Raw genomic sequence first — 19,336 nt, 5'->3', positions numbered from 1 at the left:
GAGTGCAATTTATTAGCACATTGTGGGTGGTGCACACTTAGCCTCTGGCTCACGTATTTGAGTGTATCGACATCTGTTAAACAGCATGGACCTATATTCTGTTCACAAGTTCCTCAGTTATGGTGTTTTTATTTCATTTTTTTTTTACTTATTGACAATCTAGGTATCATACATAAAATTACAAACAGTAACCATATAATCAACATTACATCCCTCAGTTATAATGAGGAAATTTACATCCGCGATTCCACATTTCCCATGAGTCTTAGGGGCTAAAGGCGGGGCCAACGCCCGGCTCGCCATACTGTTGTACGTGTTTAAGAATGAGCAAGTATAAGCAGTGCATGGAGGGGTGAACGGGTACAGCTCTCCTTCCGCTTGTGTCGCAGCAGCGTTATGGGAGTAACAGGACTGGTTAAAAAACACACCGGTAAAATACAGCAGCGGCGACTGAAAAGCGCGCGCCTCAGCGCGATACGCGCGCCTCAGTGCGGCGCGTGCGTCAGAATTCAGAAGCCTCTGCACTCCGCGGACGCCTCTGCGCTCCGCTCCCGCCCCGCGGGCTCCTTGTCTCCCCTTCCTATCTACTCCGACACCTCTGGCCAGGGCGGCTTCAAGGAGCAGCACTTCGTCCCCGTTGCGCCAGTGGATGGAGCAAATCGTTTCTGTGCAAAGCAATCGGACTTAATACTGTACGTTTTGTGTATGAGGGGCGGGTGCGTTGTTACGTGTGGGAGCCTTCAGACTGCCATCGGCACCGCAGCTCAATCAGCAGGAGAAGAAGTCTCCAGCTCACACGGAGGCTGTGAGTTTTTCAAAGCAAAATTCCGCTTTTACGGTTTCCTTAGAAACCGTAAATGGAGTGTAAATTCACTCCATGCGCTGTTCTCTCCGTCACGCAGCAAACTGGCTTTTCCAAACCCGTTGGTGACGGTGGACTTTTTTACGCTGCTTTTAACGATTGCTTTTAACTTGAAAGCTTCATCATATTGTAGCGGCGATCACATGCACGTTGGGTCTAATGGCCCCAAAGGATTCTGGGATGCGGCCGGGCATGCGTGTTTCATTTTGTTGAACCATGACTGAAGTGTCTAAGACCTAAACCCAAGTCCATGCTGTTTGGCTGCTAAGAGGTGTGTTGAATATAAATGACTTGTGCTTGGTGTTAAATAGAGAATTCAAACTATTCACTGAGTTCGAAAGTACGTATATGGCGGCCGCCAGTTAAATCCATAAATTAGCCGCGTCACTGAATAAGCCGCAAGGCTGTAAGTGCAGGAAAAAAGTAGCGGCTTGTAGTCCGGAAATTACGGTAAGTTAGATCAAAGTAAAAAAGTTTAATTTTCCAACATCCATATGTGGTCTTATCACCCTCTCATGGTGGAAAAAGTATTATCTGAGCTTCTTCATCCACTAAATCATCTTCAAATGGACACGCCATGCTGCTTCACCTCTCTGTAAACAAACTAACCTTCAACTAAACCTGCTCCCGACCAGGTTATGTTCAGAGCATGAGTTGCCATGGCAACTTGACCTACCCTGAAACATACCTCCATTTCTGGAACCGAAAACTCAAGTTATCAACTTCCTTAGCCTCAAACTTACCGTGAGAGCTAGCATAACCTGCTTTCTGGAATACCCCCCTGTGCACATTCGGTTGAGTTGACTACATCTATAGCCGACAGGATCTCAAAATCAAATTGTGTGGATAATGAACCATAACAAGTGAGTTTAGCTGCTCGCACACAATTTTGGTAAAGGTATAGATAAAGTATAGATAAACTCTATTCATCCCTCAATGGGGAAATTCTCTTATCTTCAGCAGCAAAGCCCTTTGTGGTTTCTTATCCAAGCCAGTGGATGACAACAGAGACAAAGAAGATGGACGAACTGAATATACAAAAAACTGGGACGAAAAATGATGCTAAGGATGTTTGTGTTCACCCCCAAGACCTGACTTTGACAATTCACCCTCAATTTTGCTATCAAGTTATACAATGCAGTGCAGTGCAGTGACAGAACAGCTGATTCTGGTAAGAGCAGAATACGATGGCTCTGTGTATATGTCAACAACAGCTGGGGTACCAACACAGTGACTATAGACAGTCAGTTTTCACATCTGCCTGTGGAATGTGGGCATTTCTACCTCCCAAAAGAGTTTACTACAGTCATGGTTGCGGCTTTGTATGTTCCACCAGTTAATGCTTATTCAGCTATCAAATTCCTAGATGCTTGCTTCAGCACCAAGTATAGCAAGTATCATGAGACCATAGTAGGGATTGGACAATACACTGAACCCCACATTGCTCCTGGTGGTTCAGGTGGGTGACAGTGTTCGGCAGTGGAGCCACTATCAGAGTGTGAATGTGTGTGTAAATGGGTGAATGGGACCGTGACTGTAAAGCGCTTTGGGCCTTCTAAGAAGGTAGTAAAGCTTTACGTAAGTATACACCATTTACAGTCAAAATTGCTTAAAGGGCCAGACGACTACCACACCTGAGTCTGTCTGACGATCAGTCCTTCCATTTAATTTCAGCATATGCCCCACTCAAGAAAGCCATTCTCACTATTGCAAGTCTGCCTCATGCCAGACTATGCCTACCAACTGCTGCAGAACTGCTTTAAACACCAGGACCTGACGTTGTTCACAGATGGTGTACTATGCTGCATGAGCAACTGCATCAATTCAGTGACAGTCAACAAAAGGCATCGTATGAACCAACCCGACCTCTCTGGTCATCTGGATGTGGTCTTTTGTCAATTCCTAAGTCAAAACCAATCATGGAGAAGCTGTGTTTAGCTTCTATACTCCACAGATCTTGAACAGAATTCAAAAAAGCCTTAGATCATCTTAGAGATTGGTTAAAGATCCTCATGTTCTCAGCTGCATCTTATTAACTTTTGTTTCAAAGTTTACATCTGCCCTGTTACTTTAATCTTACTTTGAATTCAGTTCTTTCCTACTTTTTTAAAATCTTAATCACTTTTTTAATATTTCTTGTGAATGTTTGAATTGTCTTTGTACATGAAATGTGCTGTACAAAAAAAAAAAAGTCCCTTCTCCCCACTTAAAAAGCCTGTGGAAATAGACTGTCTATGCGTCTTTTAAAGGCCAGAAATGCTGTTTCCTTTTGGTCATGTTGGTCATGTGATTTGGACTTACCGGAGCATCTACCAACTTTTAAGAGATAATTGATGTTACTGGTACTAGATAACACATACTTTCTTAATGGAAATCAAATTTGTTGCATATTTTTGTCTAAACTTTTCCTTTCCTGTAACACAGGGTCTCCCTGGACGAGAAGGTGGGCCACCAGGACCTCCAGGGCCTCCCGGACCACCAGGACAGATTGTCTACCAGCCAACACGAGATGTAAGCAATAGAATATTCTAAAAACATTCAAAGTGTGCATTTTGATGCAAATAAATTGTCACATTTTGTCATGCTGACAAAATTGAAATTGTCTTTTTTATTTTTGATTAAGGTAAGTGTAGAAAAACAATTTTTTAAATTTCATGCAAACACTATATTGTTGACAAATTGAATGATCAACATGTCACTGTGTGGTCTGTTATTCTATTTTTGAATTTGATTTTCTCAGGGAGAGAAGGGGGAACCTGGCATCATAATAGGGCAGGATGGGAAACCTTTATACTTGGGAGGACTGTCAGGAAAGCTGGTACATTTAAGCTTTTAAAAATCTGTTATTTAACCGACACTATGAAACCGTCTACAGATACATCTCAAAAACAGTAACATTTTTATTAAAATTTTGTTGTTATCTTTAAAAAATAAAAAGTGTGTGCATGTGCGCCCTTGCCTGTGCCAATGGACATGGATTTTAGCTTTTTAAATTTCCTCTCCAGGTTACGGCCTTATAGATAAAAGTTAAATAGATACACTTTGAAAGCCCTTTATTTCATAAATTTGGACCAAACAATAAAGTATTCTGTCAGCTTTTTGTTAAGTCCTACTCCAACTACATTATATTTTGATCTATTGTAAATTCATTCTCAGTGGTCCTTTTGAAATTTTTAGGCAAAGTAAAAAATAAAAAACTTTTGTTTTTATTCCATTAATCCTTAGTTTGAACTCTCTTACAGCTCCTCACAACCCCAAGATAACATTAGCTGTGCAACAAAAACGGCAAGCATTATTGGAGCTGTACAGTTTTTAGCCAGATGTCAGTTCAGCTGAGGAGAACCATTACATACCAGTACATGATTCGATTCAATTCAATTTTATTTGTATAGCCCAAAATCATGACACCAGTCATCTCGATGGGCTTCGTTCTGATAATTGTAGGGTAAATATAAAATAAAAAGGATCATGAATACCATAGAATTCAAAAGGAAAATTCAAAACTGAACTAACTAAACATACCTAAACTGGGCATCCCTGCCCCTTAGACCCTCCTTCGCGGTAAGGAAAAACCTCCTAAAAAAACGGATTCCGGAAAAAACAAAGAAACTTCAGGGATGTCCACACGGAGGAGGGATCCTCCCCCAGGACAGACAGGCGATGTACCAGGACTCACAGAGATAGTTAGCTTATCCAACATTACAACTACATATTTAAAGTCCAGATGAGCTTCATCCAGATGGAGGTGGGGGACGACTGGGGGCGTGAGACAAGCCAGAGGCTGTATTTGTCTACAAGTGGATGCATCAGAATGGAGTGCAACGGGGAGCTTGAGGCCCACCATGTGTTTTTATATGTCACAAATACAATCTTTTTCAACTGTTATAATTTTGTGTCTGCCTCTGATTCACAACAATTTGAATAAAGAAATACTCAGAAATTAGGTTAATGGATATATTTGTCTGCACGTGGATGCATCACAGTTGGATCGGAGCAGAGAGACTTTGGCCCGCCTATTTCAGTTGTGTTCTTACAAATATGAGCTTTTTCAAACCACAGGTTTTTATCTGCTCCTGATTTATCACGATTTGATTAAAGAAGAATTCAGAAACAGTTTTAATCTTAAATGGTTTTAGAAATGTCCTCCATCGTAATAAAAACACACAAAAAAATTTTAATTGGAGCTGGTCTTTAAGTTTTTGAAAACGGATAAAATCGTTTCTACCTTTGGCGTAAGTTTGGATGAATTACTGCATCAATGAACTGTGGTATGAGGCAATCAGCTCCTGGTACTGTACAGTTGTAATGAAAGTTTCAGTTGACTTGATGACTGCCTTTTTGGATCATCTGCGTTTCCCGATATTTTCTAGATAAGAGCCCAAAGATTTTCTATCACGGTCAAGCGAAGTTACTTTTTCCAACCCATGAATGATTCTTGTGATGTCTCAGATTTAGTAGCAGCTTGACATGAGGAATATTTGTAGAATGTGTCTAGTAGTGTTAGTGTGCGTTTGGTTGCTCAAGATGTTGGTGTTCACCTTTTGGCATATCTGCATATCAGAGATCCCCACAGTGACCTGAAACTAACTGGTGCGCACCTGAAACTAACTGGTGCGCACCTGAAACTAACTGGTGCGCACCAGTAATTTATTTTTTTCCTTTTTACTTAAAAAGAAAAATGTTTTACTCCCAAAAATATTTTTTTTACTTCAAAAAAAATTTTTTTTCCTCCAGTTTTTTTTTTCTTCATCAATGGCCCTTTAGGGGCTCCGTAGGGGAACTACAAGAAATTTAGTTTTAAAAACACAGAAAACATCAGTAGATTTTTCTTATATAGATGATGAAGATTCAGATGCCTGCCTAATTCACCATTGTTGTGAGAATATTCATCAGTGTTCCTTTTATTAGTTTCCACAAATCAGCCACTTTATTTGTTTGAATCTTCATTCTCTGTAAAACGTTTGCTGCTGGTTTGAACTTGGACTTTGTAATGAAAAATTCTTCCATTAACATCAATGTGGATGCCAGCAACCAACTTTACCCGCAACCCCCTTTTAAGGTCTGATTGGATAAATACAGCAAAATAAAATTACACCACTGTCGTAAAACTGTTATTTTATGAATATATTAATTTTTTAAAATCCACTGCGTCTGCTACGTTTTAATCAACGTATGTGAAACCATCAACAGTCAGTTGCCGCTTATTAGGCAAAGGGGCTTCTGGCCCATGTGAAAGATTGTCTCAATATATCCATATGACAAGCACGACTGCTGGTTTTGTCCTTAAATAGCAACCTTTTTTTCTTTGATGTCACGGGCTCTTGTTTGGTTTTCTCACTGGCTTTTTTAAGTTATAAAACTTTTTAAATACGTTTTATTTGTTTGTTTTTTATTAGATTTTATGCTTTGGGCTTTTGACTCAGCAGTCCGAGCAGCTGTTTTAAGTCTCATGACTGACTTTTGTGAGCAGAATCTGGTTATTTTCCAAATTATAAATTCATTGATAATGTAATAATAAACAAATTGTAAATAATTGAAGTTAGCATATGCCTTTTTCTTTGCGGTCTGGTACCAAGTGGTACATAGACTGGTGGCAGTCTGGGAGTTGGGGACCACGGCTTTTGAGTATTCTAAATTCATAGGTGTACATACAATTTCAATAAGCTAAAATGTTTGTGTTTTGTGTCATCTTTGGCAACCTGCAGGGGGACAGAGGACTCCCTGGCCCAGTTGGACCCCCTGTATGTACAATTGTTCACCACATTTGAGTTGTTTGACCAACTGATTTAGGTTTAAAATAAAGCATGCATATTTCCCCAGGGTCCTTATGGCCCTCCCGGTATAAAAGGAGAGATTGGATTCCCTGGCAGACCGGTAAGAATACCCTTATAACAAATACATATGACAAGACTTAAAAACAAAAGCTTTGTAATATTGCACGAAAGCAAGAGGTGTGTTTTTTTATGTAAAAACCTAAAAAAAATTGCTTAAATGTTTTTTCCGTACTCTCTGTTGAAAACATTTTTTTTTTCCAATATCATGACATATTTTGAAAGCCTCAATAACCGTATTTATTTTTTGGATGTTGGCACCTTTACACATTATAAGAACAAGATTTTTCACATGTACAAATTATCCAGTAGCAAGAGTGCTGAACCCTCTGATTTCTAAGACTTTGCACTTTTTATTTATGTTTATTTGTTTTGTTAATTCAAGGGTCGTCCAGGACTGAATGGTGCCAAAGGAGAAAAAGGCGATTCAGGCACTAGATCTGCACATTACTTTCCTGTTCAGGTTGATATATAATTATATTTTTCCATTTTTTCAATTATTGTGTGAAAGGTTTGATCATTTGGATTCTCACCCTGCCTTGATTTTGATGTTTGTTGGTTTTTAATCATTCATAGAAATACTAAATTTTGTAAAAATATAAATTAAACACATTTTTTATTACCCAATTTTAAAGAAAAACAATAACTTTATTTTTTGCTCCAGGGTCGTCCAGGACGCCCTGGACCTCCAGGACCTCCAGGACCCCCTGGACTTCATGTCCCCATTGATGGAGCTCAAGTGTGTAAAGAGTTTTCAAACAAAATTCTGTTTTCTTGGTTTTCCTATTTTAGAAAATGTGTTTATTTTAAAAAAACTTTCTTTTTAAATAACTAGATTTAAGAATATATTAAGTCTTAAGTTCCAAACTTCTTTTCCTTTCTCAGGGACATAATGATAATTTAGGCTTGTATACTGGTGAGTTTTTTCAATTTTTTTTTTTTTTACAGTTAAAACAATTAAAAAAAATGTTAACAGCTGATATTAAACTTCTTTGTTTCTAGTTAAAGGGGACAAAGGGGATCAAGGACCCCCAGGAAAATTAGAAATTCCAGGTAAGGTTAATTTACAGAAATTTAGATTAAAACTTGTGAATCTTATTTAGTTTTAACCATCACATTTCTGGTGCAGGTTTTGGGTCAACCTTTGACTTTTACACTTTAAAGGTAAAATCTGTTGAAATTGGTGTAAGGATTCCTTCTTACTCATGTAAGGTTTTTAAAAACCATCTTTATTGTTATCACTTGTTGATCATTTTCTGTACAGAATGAGCTAAAGGGTGAGATGGGCTTGAAAGGAGAGAAAGGGGAACCAGGTACTGGATATTATGACCCAAGATATGGATTAGTCCCCTCTGGACCTCCTGGACTACCTGTACGAGCACTTTGAAAGCAGTCTTTGTTTTAGTAGCAGATCTTTTTATGAAGAGATATATTTGCATCTTATTCATCAGGGCCCCAAAGGAGACTCAATCATTGGTCCACCGGGAAATCCAGGTTTGCCCGGGCCACCAGGAAGAGGTTATGATGGCCAGCCTGGACCTCCGGGCCCGCGAGGACCTCCAGGACCATCATTGACCAGCCCTTACGAGAGCATACAAAGTAATACCTCTTATTGTTTGTCACTTTAACAGGCCTCCGTTGTCATCAAAGAATAATATATTTCAATTAAATGGCAGCCGTAAGTATTCCTGGCCCCCCAGGACCACCTGGAGCTCCAGGACGTCCAGGACTCTTTACTGGTGTAAGTAAAACTATGATTGTTATTTCTGTTTGTAACTTTGAAAGGGGAGTATGAAATATTCCTGACTTGCCGTGATGGCCAGGTAGTTGTTTCCTGTAGTACTGGAGGAATTTTGGTGTATGTTTCTTTCCATTAGAATAGTGACTTCCGCTTTCTCTAACAATCACGATTAAGAAACCAAATTAAATGTAGCTTCATGATTTAAAAATAAAAAGGTTTGTATGAAGTGTTTACCAGATAGATACATTACCCTTCAAAAGATAGCGGTCAACTAAAGATTTTTCTATTTTTGAGAGAAAAGCCCTTTTTTTTTCAATGACGATAATTTTAAACTATTCAGAAATGCACTCTATACATAATTAATGCGGTAAATTATTTAAAAAAAATTTTTTATTCGTTTAAACGTCTTGATTATATTTTCCATTCATTGTATGACTAAATTAGTAAATTAAAGTGCAACTTTTCATGGAAAACACAAAATTGGCTGGGTGACTCCAAACTTTTGAGTGGAAGTGTAGATAATCAAATTATATAAATTCATCTATTAATTTTATTTTTATTTATATCAGGGTGTTTTACACAAAAGGTGCTTAAAATTATGAAAAGTTTTTGTGTTTGCAGGTGACAGTGTTGAGATCTTACGAAACCATGGCAGCAACAGCAAGGAGACACCCTGAAGGTTCCCTGGTATACATTATTGACCGGACAGACCTCTATATACGAGTCCAAGATGGAGTTAGACAAGTCCAGGTTCAGCTTTTGTCTTTCGTATAAGCAGATAAGCACCATCATTTCTCTCTTTTTTCTTATGCAGTTAATGTATTTTTTTCAGCTTGGGAACTACATCCCTTTACCAAGTGTAGATGTGGGTACAGTTTTTATGTTTTGCATTATCGTATCTCAAAGTGCATACTTCTAATACATACATTTTGTTACAGGACAATAAGTTTGCAGTTGTGGAAACGCCTCTCGTTCCATACTCTTCAGATCATTCCAGAACCGCCTCTCATACCTCACCAAACAGGATGGACCCACCCAGCCAGCCCCACAATGATCCGCGATACCTCCCTGATTGGAGACAGAACATAGATTCACGGAATCCTTCATTGACAAATCCTAGCCATCCAAGTCATGCAGATGGACGGTTGTCGTACCACCAACATAATGGCAGGAGAGCGGTAATACTCTGTCTTCCAGAAAAAAAAAATCCACGTGTTAAAAATAAACATTATGCTTTTGTATTTTTCCACAGCTTCACATAATTGCCCTCAATGCGCCTCAAAGTGGGAGCATGCACGGCCTCATTGGCGTTGATGCTATGTGCTACAAACAAGCCCAGGCCATAAAAATGAAGGGGACCTTTCGTGCCTTTTTATCTTCAAGACTTCAGGATCTCTACAGCATCGTCCACAGCGCTCAAAGAAACGCAGTACCCATCGTCAATCTAAAGGTAGTAAAACCGGGCAAATTATACACACTTCATGCAAACTTGCACCAGGCATTTCAAACTGTGCTTGTGTACATCTGACTCAAGTTCAGTTTCCTTTACTGCTGTGATTGCTTCATGATATACTCTGGCACAATAAAGCTAGCTGTGGGTAACCCAGGATTTACACTGCTCTGTCTGTGGCACGCCTCCATTGTGTTGCGTAGAATGTCCATTTTACAACTGAAAGTTATTTTACTTTGTCTCTGTTGCATCTCAGAGGGGGGAACAGACCAACATGACATCATAAATGATGTCCAAATTTAAACTTCAAAATATAAAACTTTGGCAAAAATGTTGGCCAGTGTTACCATTGTGTTTTGTTATGTTACGTTGTGTTTATGTTACGTTGTGTTTATGTGCATAATCACATTGGCACTTTACCGGTAATAGCAAAAGTTTTATTCTGAAAGTACAAGTTTTGTTTTTAATTTGAAACCCAGACCCGTTTCCCCATTTCTCCGGCTTTTTACTGTGAAATTGATGCGTTGACAGACTGAAGGTGCATTGCGGAGGGACGGAATTCAGAGGCAAACTGATGGAGGCGATGTAAAATTTTGAATGATTAGTGAACGTTCTAATTTTTTTTATGTCAATGCAACAGCAAAAGGACCAGTATAAATCCGGGGTTATCCAATCTGCAGAAGTGGGTCAGTGCACAGTTTGGACTTGTTTGGCACCCTTTGACACCAGAACTTTAGCTCCAGTGTTTACATTCTGTAGACTACCATAACTCTTTAACCGTTTATGCAATTATCACAATTCCAGTGGATTTTGAAGCAACAAAAAAAAAAAAAACGGCTTTAACCCTTGTGCCATCTTAGATGACCCCACGCTACATTGACGTGTTCTCCCTACCATGATAAAGGTGGATAAAGGTGGAAAGATTTCATGTAATCCATGGACACTAGTGAAGATAACAAATCATTGAAGAAAAAAGGTTTAGCGCACGCACTTTCTAGTGGGTCTAGATGGCGCAACTCCCAATGGTAAAGTGCCTAGGATAGCACAAGGGTTATTCTGATATGCAACAATTTACGGTAGTGAAGTTCTCAGTTGATTTTGTTGTGGAGAAGAGCGGCTTTTCTCTGCGCCGGAACCAGCTGATTCACGTTGTTAATGCTCGGAAAGTTATGGTTTGTCAAAGGCCGTGTGTTATTTCGGTGTCGCTGGCAACATCTCTGGTGTTAAAGGGTTATACACACGGAAAATGTACACAAACAATAGGAAAAGGTTCATAGACATATTTCTTTTATGTAGATGTCTGTATTTATAAAAACAAAAACATGTGGAAGAAGAAACAACATTTTGCACAATACTAGTTTTGCTATATAACATGTTGCGAAGAACTACCATTTTTTTAAATGGGCAAATACCCATATTTTCATGACTCACAAAAGCAAATACTACAGCACATCCATGAAATTAGGGTGGGTTATTATTTCTTGAAATGAGGTTAAAACAGAAACAAATTAAGAATACGACAAAAATATTTCAGTTGATAAAAATCCTTGACAATTCTAATGAAACCAGTCATCATCATCGGAGCATGGCTTGTGAACATCACCTGAAGGAGGAAGCTGTTAATTCCGCTTGCTACAAAATAGGTGCCAATAACTCCCAATAGTCACCTGATAAACATAAAATAAAGTAATTTTAAATTGCGTTTATACTATTATGACTATTATTACAATTGGTGATTTTGCCATGCAGACAGGTTTGTGCAAGAGCAACTCTTGTTATTTCTTACCCCTATTGGGTTGATAAAACATGCCACACTCCCAATATGGCCCCTCTGTCAAATATTAGACCCTTGTGTGGCCCACGAGTTAAAAGGTTTGCCCACACCTGGCCTATAGTATACCTAGGCTCTTTCCTAAGACATATTTTGACTGATTAAGTTGTTTCATAATTCACAGGATGAGGTTCTCTTTGATAGTTGGATCAACATCTTCAAAGAAGGTAAAATAAATGAAAACGTCTCCATCTACTCCTTCGATGGCAAGGATGTTCTCAGAGACGACACATGGTGAGGCAGCACTTGTATTCTTTCAAAATCATTTTGTAACGTTTTAATAAATATTGTTAAGAAAAATCCCATAAATAGCATAAAAATATATTAAAAAAAAGTATTTTATTTCAAGGCCGGAGAAGATGGTGTGGCATGGGTCATCTCATGAGGGTCAGCGGAATGTGAACAACATGTGTGAGTCGTGGCGTGTCAACGATCAGGCAGTGACAGGCATGGCGGCCTCACTTTTGCAAGGCAGCTTCATGCAGCAAAGCCCCAGCAGCTGCTCCAGCTCCCATGTGGTGCTGTGCATCGAAAACAGTGTCACAGAATACTGAAATGCACAAAAAAAAGGCATGCATTGGACAAACATCACACAGTCCACGGACACTTTCAACCTACCTTAAAAGTTATGTTTGTAATGCTCTGTTAATTTTTTTATTTTGAATTTTAACAAGTTATTAATGTTTTTTCTGCTTTTATGGTGCAACATGGGGTCACTAAATGTTAGGTGATTGACAGTAAATCCACCTTTTCTAACAATGAAGTAGTTTTACAGCAACTCTCCTCTGTTCTGTTTGCATTTCTAGCTTGAGTTTCATGTTTGTTAAAAAAAGAGCAAAATGTCCCCTCTCTACTTTTTTACACATTTAAAATGGCACTGAAGCAGGAGGAGATCTACAAAGGGGCAAGGGGGAGGCAGCTGACCCCCAGAAAAAAAACCTTGGCCCCAATTTTTGAGTCAATATTAGTTTCTTTCTCGACAAAGATTTTAAAAATAATCAATACAAACTTCCTTAAGCATTACAAATCTAATGCAAATATAAATGTTATTGCATAACCTTTCGCTTTCTTTTTTTTTATTTTAACAACAGCAAAACTTCAAAATCACTCAATTATAATCATAATCACGTTCTTAATCACTCAACAACACAAAAATGTATTTTGCCGGTATTGTTAAAATACATTTGTTTCTGAGATTATTTAGAGGTTTGTAGGTGGGTTTGGCTAATTTTTTTTCACAAATTTGAGTTTAAATGAGTCGTTCACCAAAGTGAATTGAGTTTTGAGCTTCCCAGAGAGCGCAAAGAAATCACAGTAGCTGAAATTGTTCTTATATTCAAATTATTCATACTACTAAAATAATGGCCCAAAAAGAAAACAATAATTTCTTTCGGGGGGAAAAAAACATTTACAGCTGTGCTCGTACGTTTATATACCATTGGAGAAATTATTAATTCTAGGCTATTTTTAGAGGAAATAAATATGACTTAAAAACTTTTTTCCACTCATGGTTAGTAGTTGGATTAAACCATCTTTTGTGAAACAACAGTGTTGACTCTTTTTAAAACATAATGACAACAGAAACTTCCTTAATTACACGAACACCTTTATATTCTTGGGCTGTCTTCCTTGAGCTGGCAGTTTAAGATCGCCCCAGAGTGGCCCAATAAGATTGAGGTCAGGGGACTGAGACAGACACTCAAAAACCTTCACCTTATTCTGTTATAACCAATGACAGAGAGACTTGGCCTTGTATTTAAGATACTTGTCAAGTTGAAATGTCCAAGTGTCCCATGGACAGCCTCTGAGCTGAAGAGTAATCTGATTAATCTGATTCCTGCGGAACTGTAACAAGAAACTTTACACTGTGACAAACCCGTGGACAAAGAATCTGTAAAAATTATTTACGACAGTTTCTCTTAGTAAAAGAAACAAAACCCTCATATAAACCTTAAAATGGAGACTACCTTCATGAAGTTGAAGTTATGCCTGAGCAAATGTAAAAATCTTTCACCTTCCACTTTCTAAGAAACACTTCTTTTATTATGACGTAACCTCTGGACGAAAACTCCAATAAAGGCGTTTGTTTGGCAAGTTTAGACCCCAGAGCTTAAAAAGAGTTTTCTTCATGAAGCAGCTGTTGGTGACTTGTTGACTGCAAACTGCTGCTGCTGCAGGTAGAAACACAGGTGAGAGCTCTGCTAAAGAATCTGGACATGCCAGTAAGATCACGTTCCTACATGGTGTTTGAATCAGGGCTTTTGCTGCCTGCTCTCTTTTGTGCAGTAATGACACTTCAACATTTAAGGAAAACGGGACAAATAAGTTCTCATTAAACACGCGGCTCAGAACTTCATATGATAACAGTAAGGTTTTTAACTGAAATAGTCTGGACGCTTCCACTTTTACTTCCCTCTGTGGGGTATTTGGGGTGGGGTTCGTAATTATTTTTAAGTTTTGTTGTTTCCTTCTTTTTCCGGTTCCTTTTTATATGGCGTTCAATTTCTGCCATATATTGAACGATCGCAAAGACAACTGAGCGGGTGTATTCAGAAACTGAGAGAGCGATCCTTACAAACGCACAGGCGCAATACTAACTGAGTGATCCCGCATTTCACAACTGCACGCCTGCAATCCTAACTGAGCAGTGATCCTGCGCGCTCATTTCACACCTGCGCGCTCGCTGGGTTCGAGCGCAGTCTAAAGGGGGTGTTTTTGTCACTTGGGGGGCGGTGTTTGGGGGTGTGTTTGTCACTTGGTGTCGGAAACCTTTCTGGTTGATCTGGTTGGCCGACATTTGCATTTTAAATCTGGAGAGGCAGCAGGGCGGGACTTTCTTTTAGAAGCTTTAATAGAAAAGAAAAAGCGACTGTAACGTGGATTAAAACAGTAACAAATGCAGTGATTTTCACATGAGAAAATCTTTGGGTCATTGGTTAACGTTTTAATCCATGTTACATCCGCATTTTTTTTCTATTAAAGCCTCTAACACAACAGTGGGTGGTGAAGAAGTTTGACACAGAGAGCCAAAATTTTTAACTGTGATAGTCAAAGACCCACACCACGCAATGACCTGCCAGACATACACAGAAAAACACACAACTAAATCCATTTTATTTCCAATAACACGCTCCTCTCCTTAACAATACAACGGCACTGGATTAAACGGCGTAGTTTCAGTTATGGGTGTTTTTTTCTGTATTTAACATTAACACATTCCAGTAAAACATGCATTCTACTGTGTTTTAAAAAGGCAGCGGGAGCAAAACTAAGTTGGTTGAGACTTATGTTTTATTTTTTCAGTCATCAATCAGCATCCAAAAATCCATCAAAGTCCTCATCTTCTGTATCTGAAATGAACAGCTGGGCTAAATTACTATCAAACACGCCACGTTCCCTTTCGTCATCGTCAGAGTCCGTCTTGTTGCCATGCGGCTCCAAAGCTTGAAGAACAGTGCAAGCAGACACATCAGCCCAAGCTTAAGTTCTACAGTCCAAAAGTGTGGCGTAATTCGCCTGGCGCTGCGTCCCAGTAAAAGGAGTGGAGGATGGACAGCTTTTCATTGTAATCTGCTGTAAGTTGCTCCGCTCGAGTCGATATTCCAACACAGGCAACCTTGCCTTTTTTCCGCGGAAACTCAGCTGCTGCATCTTCTTGTCTTGTCGGAGTTTGTTTTCCAGCTTCCGAACCATAGATTCATTCATCTTGAATTCTCTGGCAGCTGCTCGATTCCCATGTTTCTCAGCGTAGCTGATAGCTTTCAGTTTAAACTGTGCTTCATAATCGTGTCTCTTTGCATTTCCAAGGTTTCCAAAACGAAATTGTTCTGCATTATGCTCATACCTGAACCTTTGTACTATAGAGGGGGGGTCTTCTTTTACGTCCTCACTTCTCTCCGTACCATTCTCATGTTGTTCTTTCCTAGGTCCTCTTTACCGAAGACACACAACAACACACTAGGGCCGCTTCGTACATTTTGGAGAAAATTCACGACTTTTAAGTGCGCCTTATGGTCGTGAAAGTATGGTATATAGAAAATACAATAAAAGGCAGAGAGCTGGATGCAGCTCAAGAGCCGCCTGTTAGCCACACCCTGCTCTAAAAAATGAAAGTCCCACCCCGCTGCCTCTGCGGATTTGACATGCGAATTTCGGCCAAAGTTACCGCTCCCAAGTGACAAAAAAAAACCCTTAAAACTGTGCGCAAACCCAGCGAGCGCGCAGGAGCAAAGTGAGCACGCAGCTTCACCGCTCAGTTAGGGATCGCGGGATCGCTCAGTTAAAATTGGGCCTGCGCGTTTATAAGGTTCGCTCACTCTGTTCCTGAATACACCCGCTCAGTTGTCTTTGCACTCGTTAGATATATGGCAGCGCTGAAACGCCATATTTTTTTGTTCCAATCACTTTTCTACTCCATCTGTCATCATATTGAGTGCACCTGTGTTCAATTATCGAATCCATCCACCTGGTCATCATCCGCGTGTTTCCTCCACTTGTTGTGAAATAGTTTTGTGTTACCTCTCGAGTGTCGCAAGCATCTAGCCTTGTTTTTCAGTGCTGAATAAAATACTTTTGTATTGGAATTCCCTGCATCCTGTGTTTGCGCCCGCAACGGGATCCTGACATTACAATCCCGCCTCAACATGGACACAGCAGACGCAGACGCTCCACGCTCTATCCTTACAAGTCAGGAGCGAATAATCCGTCAACAGGAGGAGCAGAAGCACGCTCTTCACCGGGGTTTGATGGAGATGGCCACGAGCAACAGTTGGTTGATTGGGCAGCTGGCAGAGCGGGTTCAGCGTCCTCCCTGCCCCACCCGCCTTCCCCCACTCTGGATCTGATGTCATCGGCCCCTGCCGTTTTGTTGACCTGACCTGAAAGGTTTTCTGGAGACTCTGGAGACTGTCGAGCATTCATAACTTAGTGTGAGTTCCATTTTGAACTGCAGGCTGCAGGAGATGCCCTGTTAGTTCCCCACCCGCCTACTTCGACTGCACCCTTTAGTACACAAACCCTTTACTCCAAAAAAATACACTCCAACACACACAAACACGCACGCACACTAGTTCACAAACACACGTACATTACACAAGGAAGGTGGGACCTCTGATCATCTGTCCCCTACCCCATCCCTGCCAGGGGGTCCAAGGCCCTTAGCAACGGCGGCCTTGTCCCCTAGGTCCTGGCTTCTTGGGCCCAGCCCCCCTCTCTCCACGCAGGGAGAGGGATCACTCAGTTCTCTGGCAAGATCATGAGCTGGGAATCACATAAAATCTGAGCCTGGGGGTGTCCATGTCCCTGTGGTGTGGGTTCTGGTCCTTGCCCTTGAGTGCTGGCTGTCTCCAAAATTCCAATTGTGGGTGAGTCTGGTCGGGCCATATTTACAACATTCCCCACTTCTGCGCTCTCTGTCCCCCGGCGCCTCCCTGTTCTCCGGCATTGAGGGCCCCTGTGGCGGTCTTGCTGCACGTTAGCAGATAGAGAAAAGTTTTTCTCTATCTGCTAACGTGCGGGTGTTGGGGGGGGGGGGGGGGGGTAAAAGTAAAAACCGTAACCTAATGGGTAACTGATAAACAATCTTTTTATTTTTCAAATTTCCAGGGACTTACTTAACTTTGCTTTTTTGTTTTGCTTGTTTGTTGCGAAGCTTACTGTTTGTTGTGAATTAGCTACATAGCAAGTATGTCATTCATATTCCCTCAGGGATCGCCAAAGCAAATCAATTTTAGTTGAATGCCTTTCCTGACACAACCCTGTATTTTACCAGGCTGGGAGGATATGGCTACATAGTTGGGCAATTAGTACTAGATAGTCAAGGTAATATATACATACGTTTTTCTTCCTTTACTACTAACATGAAAAATAACTTTTCACATTTAAAAAGGACAAAATATTTTTGCTATGTTGCTTTCTTAGTTTTGTTTTTTAAATAAAAATACAATAATACAATGTTCAAACATGTTTTTTCAAGATTACAGGCATACTGTTGCATAAATACCGGTAGGTAAATTTGAACAATGCTAGTAACAGCATACAGTGCTTTATCCAACAATTTCAAATACAATTATGGAAATTCACATAAAAGGGATTAAGATTAACTGATGAATTCATTGTTTTGGAATTAAATAAAATTAGAGACAATGTGAATTACTGGAGGGGCGCAAACTATATTTTTTTAATTGGAAATTCTATTAACCAGCTGTCTTACTTACTTTAGGGTGTATTCAGACTGAGGCTGGTTAATTTGACTGAGATTGAGTCCTGAACCTTGCATTTGGTCTGTTTTCAGACTGCCTTCCAACCAGACATTTCTGTTTTGAAACAAAGCTTGTAAACAAAGCCAGGTCGAACACTTTTTACTTGGTACTTTGGTACGGCGAAGGCATGCTGCAAGACATTTGCTGAGAGGTCAACAGTTAAGAAGGTGTATATGTCTATGACATATAGATTGTTGGGAAAACAGTGTTGAGAAACAATGTGTATCACTTTAAAAAGTTGTTGTAATGAGCCTGCATTAATCCATCAAATTTCAATGAGTCACTGTTTCATCGTTGCTCCACATTTGTTCATGGTCCATTGGTCGCTTTCCTCCTATTCTGTTTACATCTCTTAATGCACAGTTACGGTCCAGTTGTTCCACTCCAAGCACAGAGCCTAGTCAGACTGACAAAAACTCAGAGGGGGCCGGAGCTAAGTCCAATTGAAATCTAACGGAGATCCCCTGGACAGGTGGGTCAGGGAGTGTTTACTGGTCCCAGACCAGAGGCCACATTCAGACTGAAAATTTGTTCCAGATTATAGGGAAAAACAAACTCTGGTTCCTGTCTGAATATACCCTTAGTAGCAAGAGTCTAGATTCGGCAGTTTGTAGTTCAGGCCAATCACAATTGAGCAGAATTCACTGACATTTACAAAGTCACAGCAAACAATGTTGATTCTGTCTGGCTCGGGCCCTGGTTGCTGGTCCTCTGTCCAGCGCAGAAGCAGCGGGAGGGCATCCATTGTCATCTTCCTCATGGTCTGGCAGGGATGAAGAGCAACATACGTGGCATCTTCTGTCAGGTTCAGGCCGCTGACATAAAAACCAGCTGTGAAACACCAGAACCTTAAACCTTCAGGTCACTTACTAGTTTATTCTTTAACATAATAAACCCAAAAAAGTATCATAACTAGAGTTGTACCGATTTATTTTAACAATGATTCGATTTGATATTTGTGGTTGCCAGTTTGATTCACTTTCAGTATTTGTTCATTTTAAACAGTCCAATTCGATCAGACTCACTGACCTAAAATTAATCCAGGACATTTTTTTGCCCAAAATTCAACCAGTGTGACTCCGTTTAAGTATCTGGTTGCTGAAGAATGCAGGTGAAGTTTTCCAGTTTCCTTGTAGTTCTTGCAAGATAGTCAAGTGTAAATGTGCACAAACAAACAAGTTAAACTAGAATTAATGGCAAATCCATTAATACTTTAGTTTCATAAACTTCACCGCACTGCTGTTTTTCCACATCAAAAAGTAATACAAATGGAACATTATTCGACCATTAAACTATGAAGTGATATTTGTGCTACCACACAGAGAACAAAAGTCTCAGATTTGAGATCAAAGTTCTGTAAG

At 39.9% G+C, this 19,336-nt stretch overlaps 2 protein-coding genes across 7 annotated transcripts in view; one reads left to right on the top strand and one right to left on the bottom strand.

Annotated features, from left to right (window-relative positions):
- The window catches only part of LOC101161469 (uncharacterized), a 47,774-nt gene extending 34,511 nt beyond the window's left edge, over positions 1-13,263 (top strand). The window contains exons 21-38 of one of the 2 annotated variants that reach the window (XM_023964700.2): positions 3,287-3,373; positions 3,603-3,680; positions 6,568-6,603; positions 6,683-6,736; positions 7,079-7,156; positions 7,358-7,432; positions 7,579-7,609; positions 7,696-7,746; positions 7,823-7,857; positions 7,958-8,065; positions 8,145-8,292; positions 8,370-8,434; positions 9,056-9,184; positions 9,267-9,299; positions 9,373-9,612; positions 9,687-9,884; positions 11,840-11,949; positions 12,065-13,263. In XM_023964700.2, coding sequence (XP_023820468.1) covers positions 3,287-3,373; positions 3,603-3,680; positions 6,568-6,603; positions 6,683-6,736; positions 7,079-7,156; positions 7,358-7,432; positions 7,579-7,609; positions 7,696-7,746; positions 7,823-7,857; positions 7,958-8,065; positions 8,145-8,292; positions 8,370-8,434; positions 9,056-9,184; positions 9,267-9,299; positions 9,373-9,612; positions 9,687-9,884; positions 11,840-11,949; positions 12,065-12,269 — 1,761 coding nt within the window. In that variant the 3' untranslated portion in view covers positions 12,270-13,263. The remainder of the gene's footprint in view (positions 1-3,286; positions 3,374-3,602; positions 3,681-6,567; positions 6,604-6,682; positions 6,737-7,078; positions 7,157-7,357; positions 7,433-7,578; positions 7,610-7,695; positions 7,747-7,822; positions 7,858-7,957; positions 8,066-8,144; positions 8,293-8,369; positions 8,435-9,055; positions 9,185-9,266; positions 9,300-9,372; positions 9,613-9,686; positions 9,885-11,839; positions 11,950-12,064) is intronic. The other variant, XM_023964709.2, reaches the window with a different exon arrangement.
- LOC101161710 (PI-PLC X domain-containing protein 1) overlaps positions 1-19,336 on the bottom strand; it is a 61,141-nt gene that overhangs the window by 23,323 nt on the left and 18,482 nt on the right. For 2 of the 5 annotated variants that reach the window (XM_023964727.2, XM_023964720.2), the window contains one exon: positions 17,282-18,806. The exons of 1 other annotated variant lie outside the window; for it this stretch is intronic. In XM_023964727.2, the coding sequence (XP_023820495.1) occupies positions 18,556-18,806 (251 nt within the window). In that variant the 3' untranslated portion in view covers positions 17,282-18,555. Of the gene's footprint in view, positions 1-12,125; positions 12,266-17,281; positions 18,807-19,336 lie in introns of those variants that run through there. 2 more of the 5 variants (XM_078933574.1, XM_023964748.2) reach the window with 2 other exon arrangements.

Source organism: Oryzias latipes, chromosome 2 (genome assembly GCF_053564925.1).
Source record: "Oryzias latipes strain Hd-rR chromosome 2, Olatipes_Hd-rR_3.1".
Taxonomy (NCBI): Eukaryota; Metazoa; Chordata; class Actinopteri; order Beloniformes; family Adrianichthyidae; genus Oryzias; species Oryzias latipes.
The sequence above is the reverse complement of the archived record's forward strand: the minus strand, read 5'-3'. Positions and strand labels throughout refer to the sequence as shown.